The sequence below is a fragment of the Python bivittatus genome, unplaced genomic scaffold (assembly GCF_059951505.1).
Source record: "Python bivittatus isolate LINGU-HERP-01145 unplaced genomic scaffold, Pbiv_v1 ctg000020_np1212, whole genome shotgun sequence".
NCBI lineage: Eukaryota > Metazoa > Chordata > Lepidosauria > Squamata > Pythonidae > Python > Python bivittatus.
In genome coordinates this window covers 118,054,043-118,071,646 of record NW_028277030.1, presented here as the reverse complement: position 1 = coordinate 118,071,646, position 17,604 = coordinate 118,054,043, and the positions used below count along the sequence as shown (strand labels likewise).

Below are 17,604 nucleotides of genomic sequence, written 5' to 3'. Positions count from 1 at the left end.
CTCATAAGTAAGATGTTTCAAAAGTAAGCATGTCTGTGGCACAACTGAAAAACTTACTGCAATATCAATCATTTGCTTATGATGGACTTAAACATGTATATGCTGAATACTGATTCAAAAGTGTGCTTTTATTTTATTTTTTTTAACCTAACAGAAAAACAACTTACAATCCATGTTTATGGTAAAATACCATTTCCATATAGTCCTGTACTAGCAGTCATGACAATTAAATATATTTTTAGTGATATATCATAAAATAGGATATTCTTACAATGATTTTCTATTTTCCAAGTCTTAAGGGCCTTCTGGTTTATTACTGTACAGCTTACTCCTTCCCTTTGGATTAGACAAAGCCGAAAGGGTTTCCAAGAAGTGGAATGTCCCTATCCAATCAGACCCAGAGGGTTCATAGCTCAGTGGTAGAACACACGCTTTGTGTTTAGAAAGCCCTCTGCTAATCCCTATCATCTCCAAGTAAGACTAAAAAAAAAAAAAAATCCTGCCTAAGACAGGATTTTTGAACAGCCACTGCCAGTCTCTAGAGATAACATGGGCTAGATGGATTAATAATTTTATTCAGTATAAGTCAGCTTCCTATGTTTTTGTGATCAATATTGGAAAAGCGGGGGGGGGGGGAAACAGGACAGAACTCTACAAACATATATTAAGAAGTCACAACTTTGGCAAGCATTCAGCCAGAAAAAATTAAATGATCTTAGTGGAATGTATTCTGAAAGTAACAGAAAACATCTGCTTCTTCCCCTGGATTTCTTTGGAGCTTGGGATGCATAAGACATGCATGTTGAGATGAAATAGTATTTTCAAGTCAACAGCACATCTTTCTTCTAAATGTAGCAACTGCAAAGCAGTGTTTCTCGAAATCATAGTCTCTGGTAAATTGCATGTGCCAAAGCCCATAGTTCTAATCTGCTCCAGGGGAAATTTGCTACAAAGAAATGCTAATGCTGCTATTCCTCTTCTCACTCTTCACACCTAGGACTCTTTAATCCTTCAAAACAAAGATGATCTACTCAGTTGAAGTTGAGGATCTGTCACATGTTCAATGTATGCCAATTTTTTTTTCTTCTAGTGGGTGGGCTTACAGTAGAAAGATGGCAATATCCCCCTTTCTGTGATCTCTGAAAAACAGAACTGACCTTGATATGAATGATTAGAATTTAATAACATCTCATCATCATGAAAAATGCACATTGAAGCTTGAACTGATGGATATCCTGGTTTTGACTTCTATGCCACCCAAACCAGTTTTCACACTAAGGATCTTCAGTTCAAATGTGTCCCATGACAGCAGGAAGGAAACCTGTATGTGGTCTGGATGTATAATGAACTCTCATGTTTAAACACAGAGCAGATTAGAATATTGTGCAAGCATTCATATGCACGTTTCTGCCTCAGTTGAGCTACTGCTGGTGTCAGGATTTTGATGAACAGCTTAAAAATCGATATAAAAATGAAGGACTTTGTTCTGTCAAAACACTTTTTGTGTTATGCAAGGCAAAGATATTTACTGCAACTGAACTTAACTGACATATGGAGCTATGTCTAAGAGAGATCTATGAATGCATAAGGTCCTCTTTAGATATGACAGTTACAAAGGAATGATATACAGTATACAGCCTGATAGAACATTCAGTGTTTGACTGAGGCCTTGGATTTAGTAGTGGCTCTGAATTTGTTCTGATGGTGATGTTCGAACTTGAGGGTGCAATCCATGGAACACTGTGATGGACTGTTCCCTGGGTGAATCTAGTTGGAGATGAAATTGGCAATCTCCATTTCCTTTGGAACAGGCATAAATGGCATCAAGAACAATTTTGTTTCTTATTCTTTTGTATTAGGCAAAGTTGAATGTTGACTGTACTAGCTTCCTGGAAGAATTTTGAGAGTAGGTTCACTTATCTATGGATCTGGAAAAAACCTATCACTTAATAAGAGGCTGGGAGAACTTACATAGGTACAGAGCCTGCTCTTAAAATCACCTCTCTTCATTGTAAAGGAGAAGTTTCTTCTATTGGCCCTGGGATCCTGTATTAGTTCCCTAACTACTTCAGAAAACCAGTTCCATATAATCACAATATCACTATGGTTATAAAGTCAGTAGAAACAATAAAACATAGGAAATGGCCTATTTGTGTTCTTGACACATTGAAAATAATATAAATTAGAAAAAGCTGACATGAGTTAGTGGCATTCGATCTTAGAAAACTCAATAGGGTCAGAGTCAATAAAGTGGGAATAGACTGGGAGCTGGCAATGTAAAACAATCAAATGGTAGTTCAAATGTTGAGTCACAGGAAGAACTGTGCACATGGAAAGGAGAACTGGAAAGGAACTGTTACATGCTGAATTGGTTCAAGTCTTGATGTCAGCATGAACAAAAGCTTGCAATTTTGACCTGTCCCTAGTAGTAACTTGGTGCTTTTCCAAGGATATTTCCATAATCTTTTTGATCCCATATATACGCATCCATTGTCTTCCCCTTTGCCAGGCCTTCAAGACAGGGGAGGTCGGAAAACAGAATCCACAAGGACTACTGGAACTCTGCTTTACTGTGGGAAGATACAATAACAGAATCTTGAAAGCCTGATAGAGTTTCCCTCTGCCCCCTCTTATACCAAACAGTATTACGGTGGGGTTATCTTGAATTTCTTTCTCACTCCCTCTTCTTTCCCAAGGCTAAGTTGACATTTACTTAATGGTTCTCACATTCCTTCTCCAAGGTTATCTCCATACCCCTGAACACACTTCTTCTATTCTATTCAAATATAATAATCTTCTTTAGTCTATGCATTACGTGCTCCAAAAGTTTTTACATGATGATCACTGCCTCAAGGAGCAGTCAGCCTTTATTTGCTCCAGGACTGATTAACTGAACCTTCCAATCCATGGTACTCTAAGTAACAATCAACAAATCCATAATTCAAAGGTATCTAACTTTTTCGTTCACTCTTTCTTGGTGTTTACCTTTCACAGCCATACATTATCCCTGAAAAGAACAATGCTTTCACTATCCTGACCTTTATGTCATAGAAATATTTTGACCTTGTATCATGATCTTTTCTAAGTTTGTCATTGCCTTCCTCCATAGGTTTAACCCCTTTTACTTCTCCAGTAGTGTCATGTTTATTTGCATTGCACTTCTTCATCTTCTATGTTCTATTATGTTATCAATTTGATTCTTACATTGATCGCTATGAAGGGGAAACAAAAAGATATTATTGTGGGAATGTGCTATAGATCATCAAGCCAGGCATAAGATCTGGGTAATGCCCTCCTGGATCATGTTACCGAACTTTAAGGGAAAAGAGACAAAGCAGTAATGGGAAACTTCAACCACCTGGACATCTGAACACACTCCCTGAGTTTATTAACACCTAATTAACATCAGTCTCTTGGAAGCATTATATACGAATCTTGTTGCTGTAGTATATTTTGATTAATTAATATTTATTTTATTTTAATTAATATTTACCGTATTTTTCCGACTATAAGACGACACTTTTTTCTAAAATCCTTACCCTAAAAACTGAAGGGCGTCTTATTCAAGGAAGTCAGCTGAGAATCGTGCGGTTCCAAACTGCCCATACTTTGTTTCTGCAGAGAGGCTTCCTCCTATTGCTAGCCTCCAATCACGAGTGAAATAGCTTGTCTCCCAAACAGACTTCCTCTAATCACGAGCCTGATGTAACTGATGTCAGCTGATGCTGAACAAACCAATTGGAGGAAGGCTGTTTGCAGAGACAAGCTATCTGCAGTTTCACTCATGCTTGAATGTAATCAGTTAAGCAAAAGAGCCTGGAAATAGAGCTGCAGAGAGACGGTTTGGAACTCCTCCCACCGAGTGTATCAGGTCAATGTTAACTAATTACTAAATAAAAATGTGTTCTGCACTATCTTTAAAATATTGATTTTTTCATTTTGGGCTGGAAAAGTGGGGGTCGTCTTGTACATGGGGGCGTCTTATTGTCGGAAAAATACGGTATTCTTTTTTACTGTAAACCGCCCAGTTGCTTTACAGTGGGATGGGTGGTGACAAATTTGAAATATCAATCAATCAATCAATCAATAAGTTGAAAAACCAACTCATGCAAGCCTGCAGGATCCCCCAAATTCCTATGTGGCATTGCTGACTGTTGCATCTCCCATAACATTGAAGATCAGCTTTCCTACATTTGATCCTAACCACTAAGAAAATGCTCATTGAAGAGGTAGAAACAGTGGGAACCTAGGAAGAAGTGATCATGTAAGTTTTGGGTTCAAGTTACTTCAGAAAGAGAAATTGGATCATGTTTGTATGTACACACTAGATTGTGTGTACATACAAACTGCTGTGAATGCATAGGGAGTTCTCAACTGAGCAAAGAGCTACTGTAATATGGCCTTGTATAGGAAACAGAAGATGGATTTATCACCAAAGAGATATATTAGCAAGTAGCTAATATCTGCTAAAAGAAAGTGAGGAAGACTAATGCACAAAAGGCTCACAAGGGAAGCTAAAAGAAACAAAAGAGTCTTTTTTGACTATGTCTATATCAAAGGAAAAAAAAGGAAGGGGTAGGCCCACTGCCAACATTTGCAATTTTCATAGAATTCTCCAATATCCTTCTCCATCACATTTATAGTACATTGGTGTGTCTCTATGGATTCATACCCTAAATGGTATATCACATAGGATTCCTCGTTATGAACAGAAAAAGGGATTCTCATGTATCTAGCTAGCTCTGACTTTATGTATTCAAACTGAAACATTTGAAAAAGGTAATATATTCTCAAAATCCTAAAGACTAAGAAGATTACTTGAGATATATTTGATACTAGTATATACAGAAATACAATGTACACTCCAAAAACCAGATGGAGTAAAGGGAATGGGGGACTTTACTGAGGATACAATTTCTTTGTAGGGGCTGAGTTTGGGGAGGTAACATTTGCCACTATAGAATTCTTTATAAACTATTTCCTTGTCCCAGATGGACATTACACCATTTGCTCCATAAATAATGCTTTGGAATAATGTTAAGAAACTCAGTTGTTTCTTATTCTGGCAAAATAAAAAACAAAGAAAAACCCCACAATAATCAGAGTTCTGTATGATTACTGCCATTTTCCCATTAAGCTTCCTCAGATTTTTAAAGAATTTTGCCATCCTCACACTAACCATCTCCCAGGATCAATTAATCAAATTAATTAATTGAAGAAACCCAGAATGTGCCAATCCTACCAGATCAAATTGGCTGGGCAGATACTATGGGAGACAGGCAGTCCCTCAAGTAACCAGGCCCTGTGCCATATAAGTCTTTATAGGTAATAATTAACACCTTGAATTGCACCCAGAAGCAAAATGGCAGCTCATAAAGCTGAGTTGTTACATGGGAATACCAAGTCATGCCCATCACTGCCCATGGTGCTGCATTCTGCACCAGTTGAACCTCCCAGGTGGGCTTTAAGGACAGCCCCATGTAGAGTGCATTGCAGGAATCAAGCCATGAGGTGACTGTCTAAAGGGCCTCCCAATCTCAGAAGGGGCACAACTGGAGCACCTCATAGAGCTGCCATCTGCTCATTGAGCAAGACCTGTGAGCCCAGGAAGACCCCCAGATTGTGCACCACCCTTGAATAGGGAAGTGCCACTCCATCCAAACCAGGGATGAGATATTCCTAGTTCTAGGCAGCCCAAATGCCCACAGCCATTCAGCCTTGGTAGGATTGAGTCAGAGATGGTTCCTTCTCATTTAAACCCACATAGCCTCCAGGCACTGGGGCAGAATCTCAACAGCCTCCCTTGGGCAGCCCGGGGTCGAAAGATATAATTGGATATCATCAACATGATTGAGTATACTAATGATACTCAATCCCAAGCTGGCGGATGACTTCACTCAACGGTTTCATGTAGATGTTGAAAAAGGAGAGGGGAGAGAGAGCAAACCCCTGTGGCACTCCCACAAAGGTGGGATCTAGGGAGTGATCTCTCCCCCCAACCAACACTGACTGAAACCAGACCAGGAGAAAGGAAGAGAATCATCGTAAAATGGTTGCCCCTAATCCCCAGCCCATGGGGCTGGCTCAGAAGGATACCATGGATTGAAAGCTGCTTAGAGATCAAGGATCAGAAGAATGGAAGCACCACCTCCATCCGGGCTCTGCCACAGGTCATGCCCAAGTGTGACCAAAGCTGTCTCAATACTAAATCCTGGCCAGAACCTGAGTAAAGTATGTCATTTGGTTTTCGTTTGTTGCTCAAATTCACATGTTGTCAATCCAAATGTTGATGATTTTTTAGATGTTCAAAGATAATGTTTTAATAATCTACTTTACAGGTATATGTAGATGATGACATCTTTTCAGTTTCTTTCAGTATAAACATTCAAGCTTCATGCTGGATTCATCTTCTTGAAAAATAAGAATAGTACTTGGGGGAAAAAATCCGTTTGCTCCATGTGGCTTGCACCTTCCATTCTGAGAAAATCACATTTTACACGTGGAGTATCACATTACACTGACCTCCATAAAAAAACTTCTGTACACATATTAGAAGGGACACTATTTCATAGGAAAGACAAAAGAGGTATTTGTCAGCTATACTTCAGATTCTTATCTTCAGTGCTCATAAACAATGGCTTATCATTATGGAGATTAACCTAGGCAAGTATTGTTCCTTTTAATAGTTTCCTTCAGTACAGTAGAGATGATGTCACTTTGGACATCATGTAAACATTTTCTGAACCTTCAGCCACTGTATTTTTAATAATACTTTAGTTAACTACATATACTTTACTGAAACACCCCTATGTTTCTTTATTCTGTTTATACTCCACCTTTCTACTTCAGTGAATATTGCAGATGGCTAATAAAATGTAAAACCAAAACAAACTGAAAAATTAAAACTTAGGCAAAAAATAGTATTAATTAACAATTACAAACCTAGTTGAAAAATCAGAAGGAGTCTGGTACCATCTTTCCAGAGAAACAAATTTTATTAAAAGGCACCAGCTTCTGTGAGCTACAGCCAGTGGTGTGATGGTAAAAGTTTAACAACTGGCTCTACCAGCTCCATTGCTAGCCACCAAACAGCTGATTGGCACACTAGGCATGGTGGCTTAGCTCTGCTGTCAACTGGCTGGCAAAATTCCAGAAAATTTAACAATCAACTCTCACGAGCCTGTATGAGCTGGGTCCAGCACACAACTGGCTGCAGCTCACTGCATCAGATTGGCTAACCTGATGTAGGATTTAAATTGGGATGGGGTGGGAGGAGGAAGGGAAGGGAAGACTAGGTGGTTATGCAAATGTACAGTAGATTATACAGGACACAAATTACAGGTATCTTATCAATTAACAATTGTAATGTGTTAAAAACCCATTGTTTGTTGAGACCTTCTGAGACAGCCTGAAATCTTGATGTTCAGCAAGATTTCAGCAATCTCTTGCTTGACTGTGCTGCTAAAGTTTATTTTTTCCAAAATTGTTACTTTGAAATCTGCAGTGGAGTGTCCTGGGAGGTTGAAATGCTCTGATATTACTTTGTCCTTGTTGTGAGTCCTGATGTCAAACTCACGTCCATTAATTTTTTGTACAAACTTTGGCCTGTTTGACATGTGTAGAATCCACATGTCAAACAGGCCTGTGGCATTGTTGGCAGAAGATGGCATATATTACATTACAGGAAGAACATATGAAAGTGCCTCTAATGTAAGGCTAAGTTGTAAGGGCTGTGATGGAGCTCTTGGTGTAAATGTAGGGGCAAAGTAAATATCTGGGTTTCTTGCAGGGTCTGGTTCCAAATCCACAGCCAACAATTCATAATTAAGATTAACTGAAATTTAGAGTTTGGGTGCAATGCTACTCATTGATTACTTGACAATGGAAGGGAAAGCTGCAGATCTCTTTGAGGTCATGACAGAGGAGGGAGAAGAAGTTATGAGACTGAACAATATGAGCCCAAGGTTCCACCATGCTTATTTATTCACATAATGCTAGTTGTTCATTTCTTGTTAACTGTGAATCCAAATAATATGTGCTTATTTCTTGGAAATAGAAATAGATTATTTCTACTATTATGAGGTATAAAAAAGGACTATATCAAATGTCACGAATGTCTATATTTAGCCTGTATATATAGCTATCAAACTTTTCAATCTCTCCCCCTCTACCACTGAAATAGCATTTACAATGGTTCATTGTGTTCTTATGATTCAGTTGTTTTTTCAGTTGTCTTATTTTATAATTTTAGGCTGTCTATTAGTGGACATCTACTGTATGTGCCTCCTAACGAGAATCTTCCTCCTTTCAGGTACTGAAACTAAATAAACAAACATGAAAACACCACATAAGCCCCTCAAACAGATTAGGAAAGCACATCTGCTGCTTAAAATGTTCAAAGGATTCTGTAGACTGTGTTCAATTAAGGAGAAAAAAAAGAAGAATTGTTTTAACAAAAATGTTTGAAGTGCTGTTTTCATAAAAATATTAAATTAATTTTCATTTACATTCATTGATTTAACGTTTTCTTTTGTGGCACCCGCCACATGGAATGGTCCCCCCACTGAGATTTGACTGTTCCTGATCCTGTTAGCCTTCACAAAGACTCTGAAGACCTCGCTATTCTCTCAGGTGTTGGGGCCAGGATGTTACATGAGCTTGTCCTGGGAGGTGTAGTATATGTTGTGCGACCCAGCTATGTGTTTTATTGTTGTTAATTCTTGGCTGGTTTTGTTACTGGGGACAGTAACAAATTCTGTTTTATTGTTACATGGTGCCTGGAGTTGTACTTTTGTGAGTTGGGTGGCCATATAAATCCTTAAAATAAAATAAAATAATAAATAAATAAATGCTTCATCTATGTATGTATGCATGCACTAGGGAATTGCTGATTCTAGTGGAGGGTTTGTTTTATTTTATTTTCAGGGCAGTGATGTAGATATGATGGAGGAATAAAGTTTGTTTGGAAGGAATAATGAATGATAGGATTGGGGAAGTGAATTGGAAAGAAGTGTGTCAACAATCACTGAATGGAGAGGAAAGACTGATCAGTGAAGGATGGGAAAGAAAGAACACAAAAAGAATGAATTGACCACACTTAAAATTGGAGTTCCCTTGATCCTGGATGAAGGGAACAATTGGATGGCCCCTAGACAATGACGGAGATAGCAGTGAGTGAAAGACTGGTAAAGACAGCTGGGCTCTCTTAGAAGTTGTTGCCATTGTCATCATGGAAGTCATGGAGGGGATTGGTGACAGAAGAACTGGCTGAAGCAAACAAGGCTAGAGCCATAATATCCTATCAGTGAAGGCTGGTGAGAACGGTGGTTATCAGGACAATAAGCGAAGAACCGTCATCTTATTTATTGATTGATTGATCGATTGTTTATTTTAAATGATGGATTCTACTTTCAGACTCTTTTTGGGCCTCTCCTACACTACCCAGAGTTGTGAGAGGTAAATTCCTTTTGTTGTATATTGATATCCCTCTGATTTTCTGTAATTATGCAGCCTAAAAACCTATTCTGGCAAGTCTAGATGGTAGGCAGACATCACTCTTTAATTTTCATTGCTATTTGAAGCATCACTTTTGAGGAATGATATCTTATCTGGCAGTCCCTTGTTTTTGGAGTCCTCTATTGCTTTCCTGGAAGTATGATGTTTTATTCTTCTGGTGCACTTCTTTGTTTTTTGCAGCCAGCTACATGTTTGGATTGAGGGAGCTGCTAAATTCAGTTGAAGGCAAATGAGTTCTTCATCTAAAAATTTTGGCAGGCAGTCTCTTCTTTTTTATTACCCTTCCCAGATGGAACAATGGTCAAGGTTATTGAAGTTAAAGATGCCTATTAATTAACAGCACATGGATTTATTTTCCTTACTAAAATATGATGCAAAGAGGCAGAGGAGGGTGATCCAAGAAAAACGGTGAAGGAGAAACCTCAGCAAAGCTTTTTAAAGCTGGATTTACTGCATGTATGGGTATAGTGTAGGCTGCATAAGAAGGCATGTGCACTGTTGGAAATTAGGTCACCACAGAATACAATGAAGTATTCATGGAAGGACATCACACAGTGCCAGGGCCAGGTGGGACATCTGAACAATGAGCTATGAATGGGAAGTAGCAGCAACAGAATGGATTTCCAATACACAGTTGCTGAGAATACACTCCAGGAATATGCCTGTCACAAGTTTGATTATAATTGTAACAAGCACTTTGGCCTTCATTCTAGGCTTTTTTGCCCTGTAGCTATAATTTTCAAACTTCCTTTAATAGTCACTAGCCAAATAGCAATGCTGAAGAGAGGAAGGAAAATGTGATTATAACTACCAGCCAAACTATCTTTGCCATGACGCAAAACAATTCAAAGGTCTGAACCTGGCAAACTTCATGTAGAAAGAAAGTTTACTGGCTTTTTTATATACAAAGGTTTCACGCAAGATTTCCAAATTCCATTCAGAGGTCTACATGTGCCTCTGTTAATTATTTAACTTCTCTCTGCTGTATGTTAGAGGTTGCAGCAAACATGCATGCTTAGGGATATGCAGCAGGAAGAATTTTTATATATATTTATATATCAAATTTGTCACCAGCCATCTCGTTGAAAGGACTCTGGGCAGTTTACAAAACAGTTAAAATCAATTAAAATTACAATATACAATAATCTTAATAAATAGAAAATAAATAGATCCAAGGATAGATATAAAATTGGCAGTCACAGTCTCATCCATCCCAATCAATCATCTCTGAATTTTCACTTAGTATTGTTCCCCCAAAATCCCAACTGCCCTACTAAAGGGCTCCACAGCAATGATGCTATTCCAACATAATTTTGTCCTTTGTGTTGTACTTCATTTAACTCTGCTGTTAAATGAAGGTCCTCATAGGAGCATTGGATATCCTATCTGAATTCAGACTCTTTTTGATTTACCCACCTGACTTCATCTTGCTTGGCATTAAGTTCAACAGCCAATAGTACACCAATAAGACAATGCTAATTAAATATCTGTAGCTTTGGGAGAGTTTGAAATGTTCAGTACTTTTTAAAATGTGGCAGTAAAGAACAGAGTGGGTCACCCATACATTAGCCAATACTAAGATGACCTTTTTATTTGCTGGTTCCTCAGTGTCCATTGATTATATGAACTGCTCATATAGCTTTCAAGCTCTGATACTTGTGATGACAGTGTTATTGGTGGATGCCAAGACTGACAGCTAGACATAACAATTTGTACTTCAGATCTCCCAGAGAACAAGCTAGTGTCCCTATGAGCACCATTCTAGCACACCCTCAGCTACAGCAATTATGATTTTAAGCTCAACATTGCCTGTAGGGTGGTTATCCTGGGAAGAGGATTCTTTAACTGTTTAGCCAGGATCATGGCTGAAATCTTGTCACACTCATGTCTGGAATCTGTTCTCCCTCACCTCAGAGTCTCAGCTGGCATGAAGGAGGATCTTAAAGGATATGGTAGCCATTGTTAGAGAACTGTGACAGGATCTCTTTCTGGCAATGTCACCTATTGGAGGGACAAAGCTGCAAGTCCAATCCAATTCAGGGTACAATCAGATGGCAGGAAATCCCACAATATCATTTTCCATTGGAATGGGTCCAACATTACTCTACTCCTCGTTTTTCTTAACAAGCATGTTGAGGGTTAAGAGGTATTGAGCAGGATGCAGACTATAAGAACTTTGGCCAGAAACTTGGTTGGGTATGAATCTGGGGACCTTAAAAGGGATGAATGAATAAGTTTGGACCTGAAGATTAAACACAGGAAGATGAGCAATGTATGCTACCTCTGTTACAGATTTCTGTTTCAGCCCTGTCATGTATCTTGGTTGCAGTATCAGAACTCCTCTTGGCAAAAAACAGCTGGCAGCCATCATGTTTTCCACTTTAATCCCATCTTAGTGCATTTTGGGGAAAAAAATGAAGCCCAAAAGAAAGCTTCTTTTTTAAACAAACAAACAAAACTCACAACAAAGGAGGATGGGAGGCACTGCACTACTAACTTTCACCTATGGTAGCATCCAAACAAACTATCCCTCCCCTCATCCCCCAAATTTGGTATCTGTGAACAATGTTATACCCTAGGAATTTTGCTCAACTACACAGAATAGCATGTCAGGCAATCTAGGCAACAAGAACACACTGAATGTGTGTGTGATCTTTTGAATCACCCGTGAGAAACACTGATTGCAAGGGTGTATATGGCCAATGGCTGTAAAAATCATCCTGCTTTTGTTTCACCTGAGTCCCCTCAACTCAATACTTTCTTACTGTCCCTGAGCAACAGATTTTTCAGGGATTCCACCAAATGCTAATTCTTAAGATCATTAAGACTAAGAAATTGGCCTATTATTTTTTCTGTATTGTTTCAGCATGTCTAGAAAGATGGAAACCCAGGATGCTGATGAAGCATAAGTATGAAAAATACATGGAAACATAATGGAGAGATCACATACATGCAGAGAACACCAGAATTCTCAGATGCCGGTGCTCTGCTTTAAAAATATGCCCCACCTTCCTAGAGAACATTTTGCTGAGTTTCAGAATAGAGGTCAGAGTAGAGGAGGACTTTATTTTTCTCCCAAACTTCACAATCAGTATCAATCGATTAACACCTCACTTTTGTTTCCCAAAAATCAAAGTGAAAGAAAATGCCTTGAGTGGAAATCAAAAGTCTTTGACATACAGCAGAAAGCTTGCGATGCAATATTAGTACCCAAAGGCAGCTCCCAATTCTTTGTTAAAAGCAACATGCTTTCACCTTGAATTTTTAAAAAACTCAGTCTTAGGATTTATATCATAGCAATTTTTGCTATGCAAATAAAATAGAAGCAACGGATTGAAGATGGTTTTTTATGGCTTGGTTTTGTACCTGAAAATTTCATGGTGCTTGAGGCAGTAATAAGCTAGTACTTCTTCAGAAGGCCAGATACCTATAAAAAAAACAAGAACAAAATAATATTTCAAGGCATATTTTTACATCTCCATAAACTGATATTGTGCTGAATTTTTAAACCCAGAACAGAACATAAAAGGCAAAAACAAACAAACAAACAAAAACACTCCCCCCCCCCAGGGCTGTCTTGGTGGAAGGGATAAAACAAAGTCAAGATGGTGGCTGTGATGGCATGATCAAAGTCCCACCCCCTTTTAACATGTATAGTGTGTGTGTATTGCATGTTAAAAAGGGATGTGGCTTCCATCATGTACAGATGCATCTGGCCCTCAGGTACAGTATCAATATTTGTTTCAATAACAGCCAGGGATGAGCAATTTTGCCAGTTCTTTATTGTTTCAGGGGGCCGCTCTGTTTTAATTCTGAATTCTGTGTTTGCTAAAATGATTTTAAAAATTTAATTACTTTACCTCACTTGAGACTTCCCTCACTTTATATTATCAACAAGTATGTATAAAATGGATTGAGATACAGATCATGCACTATTGTAGCAAGGGTTTTTTTATATATTGTTTTACTGCAGAATGCATAAACAACCCTATATCAACAAAAGACCAGAAAAAAGTATTTTGATATCATACTGTTGCATCCTTTTTTACCAGAGTGTTATCATTATATAGTTCCATATATATTATATTTATACAGACCACACATACAATCACATCATCATTTTTTCAGCATTTCCTGATTCATATTTGCACATACAAGCAGAAAGAATTGTAGGAAAGAAAGACTGGCACATTACATGTACAGAATAAAAAAGTGCATAAAGCAGAATAATAGAAAAGTTGTAATGTAACCTTGGAAATGAAAGATAACTTTTTAAAAAAATTAAATAAATTTAGAACTCCATAACAGAAGGCAAGGGGGTGATGTGGATATTATTGGATGGTGGGAAGGTAGCTGGTCACCTGAGCATAGAGCGCTGAGTGCCAGGCAGAAACGTCCAGGCACCATGACAATCAGTCCATTGGGAGGGTTATGGGATTGACTTCCCCTTTGACCTGGGGAGGGATGGCAGGACAGAGGGAAAAAAACCCTAACTATATAATGGGTAAGCTAGGATAAGCCCTTACCCCCCCCCCCCCGCCACACACACACACACTGTCTCCCATTTGGGGGAGGGTAAACAGCAACACTGCCAGCAAACACAGCCCCACACAGCACTCCACCAAAATCCAAACTGAATGTAGATCTTAGGTCCAGAAATCATCTCCAGCTGAGGCTTTGGAAAGTGAAGGTAAAAAACCTGAATCACCACTGGTGGATAATAAAGCCAGTATTGGATCTAGTATGCTCAAGCTGTTTTGGTGTCCACAGGTCCCATTGTGATGTGTAAAAGGCAAGATGGCTATTGTCTCCTTCCGTATACCTTGTATCTGCTGCAGGATGCAGCCTGGTCCTCCCCCAGGATCACTAGCTAGTTCCTGTTCCCGTTGCTAGTCAGCACCAATACCTGGCTATGCAACCAACTGAGACACCCAGGATGGGCAAACCTGAGCTGCCAGTCTCGGTTCCATAATGCTGAGGGAGCTAATCATAGCCTGATTGGCTTGACCCTATAGAGTCAGTGAAGGCCCAGGTTTTCTGACTTTAACTCAGTTTCCTTGTGGCTCCTGTAATGGCAAGCAGGATAAGGTTGCTGTAGTACTGATTGGAAAGATCTCAGCTACAAACTTCCAGTTCAAATTTAGGAGGAGGGACAGAGGAAAAAGAGACATGAAAAATACCTCTTTCTTTCTCTTTCACACATTTCCTGGAAGTTTCTCTTCCCCATCTTCTCCCACTGACATGACATGACAACTTTTGATCATCATTATACACTCTGATCCAGACAGTGTTTAAATACTGAAACATGTAAAAAGGAGTTGTGCATCACAAACCAAACCAGACTACTGCTAGTTGCAGAGCTTTGAAGATATTGCATCTTCTTAGATCAGCCAAGCTTATAACAGCAGAGAAACTCATTGTTTGTCTTTCAAAAAATATTTTGTGGATCATACTTTAAAATTTACAGCTGTATCCCAATGAAGTAATTGGCTAATTTAGAACCATATGGCACTTATTCAAAATTAATCTGTATATTTAAAACAACATTTATGTCAAACCAAACACATGGCATAAAAAGCTCATTTATTATCATTTATTATTCATCTCTCTCTCATGTTTGCAAGAGAGGTCTTAAGCTTCTGCATTTCTCCCTTTTAAATTAAGATACATTCTACCTTGGTCAAACATATACTAATTTATTTTCCCCTGGTACTACAACTTCTGGATTACTCTCACTGTACCTTAGGTACGTGTCATCCACTGATCCTAGTAAGACTCCCTACTCTGTTCTTGCATTTTACAGCCTCTTTTTCATTCATGGTTTACACACTTTCTTCCTTCTTCATCTTTCCTCTCAGGACCATGAAAATAGTTCTCTGGAGAGAAAATAGGGATTTACCCTCTATTTAGTGACTAAAGTCCTTCAGACTGGATGTTCTGTGTTCTTGGGCAGTTTATTGAATATTTTTAATTAAGCTACCTGCAAAAATATGATAAAAATAGCAGCAGATTTGAAGGGAAAAAAGAGAAAATATCCAGGAGTTTCTCTGGAGTCTCTAAAAAAACAAACAAACAAACAAAAATAAACCCCAGCTGTGCACAGTGTTTACACAGCCTTCTGGGGCAACTTCCTTTCTCCTTCTGAAGGGCTTTTCCACTTCCTCCTCTCCTTGCTCAATGAAACCAAGCCTGAAATCAGCGATGTTTCTTCTTAGCCTTGTTTCTCCTTCCCTTTTTGTCCCTTTATTATTGCTAAAAATAAAGTGACAGGGCTCATCTTAAAAACCTTTTCCACTTTTTTTAAAAGACATATATGTTAAATTATTTAATGATCAACATACATGTTAAATAGTTTAATACTGACACAAGCAGTTTTGCAAATACTGCCCATTTCTTCCACCTTGGCAATATTACATGGTTGGTGTATTGTGCAGAAAGGCAGTATAAACGCAATGGCAACAGTGCATCAAGAAACTATTGTGTTCTCAAAAAATACCAGCAGAGGGAGAAATGCCTACATTTTGCTTGGAAGTATTATTTGCTGCCCCTGATCCAATTCAAGTTAGGACTCAAGCCAAGTTAGTAGCTGTTGCTAATAACATTAGCAGGAAGATCATGGACAGAGTTCTCTAAATCCACCCAACTAAGTCAGGTACCAGCTATGTACACTGCTTCTTTCCATTATTCTCCAGGACTACAGGGTGCTATGTCAGTATTAATTCCAGAAGCTGGCAGGTAAAAAGAACAGTGGTCAGTGGTCTCTTACAAACAGGTTTCAAATATGGAAGCACATAGTGTTACTCAGTAAAGCATTAAAGCAGCAGCAAGACTACCTTTGTTAATTTGAGTAAAAGGAAAAGCTTCTCTTGCTTGAACAGGTAAGTAATCCTCTTTGATGGCTTTCAAAATAGGGATAAGCTTAACAATCCATGTGGAGGAGTTTGCACTTTGACTTCTACTCTGTTGTACTGACCTCTATTTTGTAATATGCAGAGTTGGAATATATCTTTATATCAAGAACCTATTCAGATAAGAAATGTTCTCATTCATCTCAAACACTGAATGCGGTCCCAGCTTATGTAAAGCATTATAAGCTTTCATTGAAATCTGTGGGAGAACTAATAAACCCCCTATTTCATATTTAAATCAAAGATGTTTTAAAATACCCAACATTGTCCAAATTGTACCCAGTGGCTCTAATCCAGATGAATGTAAATCAAGTCAATATGCTTTGACAGAAGCCTGTGGTTGTCATATTCATTCAGTTGACTCCACTGCCATTAAATCAGAGTATGCTGCTACAATAATCTCATATTCTGTTTATTCCTGCCTTTATTTCCTCCTTCTTCTGTGGTCTCCCTAGTGTCATTTTCTATACTGTAATCCCCTTCAGAAGAGAACAGGCCCTCTCATTCTTTGTAAAATGCCTGCACACAGATGACACTATATGAATAATGCTAATAGCTACTAAGGGCAGAACTAGATACAAGAGAAACATTGGGCTCTTAATCAGAAACCTCTTATAACTGCAGGGGATAAGGAGCAATTGCCCAACAAACAGTGGTTGAGAAGGGGCTTTATTCTTTCTTAATCTATTTTCCCTCGCAAAAGTGCATCCCGGGTACTTTTGATTTTTTAACCCCATCCCCACCTGCCTCTGAGATCAAGAGGGAGAGAAGCCTTAAGAAAGAGATGTGCAGAAAAGTTTGTAAGAGCGCCCATGCAATATTCTTTCTAACCACTGTTCCCCTCTTCCATATTGTTCTTTAATATTCCATTTGATTTTAGCAAAGATGATGTTGGGATTAAGCATTTGTTCACACACCAAAATTAAGGTCGATTGGTTAATTTTTTAACAGCTCAGCCGTGACTTTTCCTAGATTATCAACAAGCCTACACATTCTTCACTGAAATTTAAGATGAACTGCAAAAACATGTATCAGATTCAGCATGCATTTGCAATAAAACCCCCTTTTTCCATTTATGTTCTTTATTTAGACCTTTTTTTATGCATGAACAGCTTTCTGCAACACACAACTTTGTGTATTTCCTTTCCCTGTGCATTTGATATTTCAGTTTTGCTCTCAT

The 17,604-nt window shown here is 38.5% G+C and overlaps 1 protein-coding gene across 4 annotated transcripts in view; it reads right to left on the bottom strand.

The window, feature by feature from the left end:
• The window catches only part of CAMKMT (calmodulin-lysine N-methyltransferase), a 331,308-nt gene that overhangs the window by 53,283 nt on the left and 260,421 nt on the right, over nt 1-17,604 (bottom strand). For all 4 annotated transcript variants that reach the window (XR_015797399.1, XM_088147696.1, XM_088147718.1 and 1 more), the window contains exon 4: nt 12,883-12,943. Coding sequence is in view for 3 of the 4 variants with exons in the window: in XM_088147696.1 (XP_088003822.1) it covers nt 12,883-12,943 (61 nt within the window). In the remaining variant the exon portion in view is untranslated. The remainder of the gene's footprint in view (nt 1-12,882; nt 12,944-17,604) is intronic.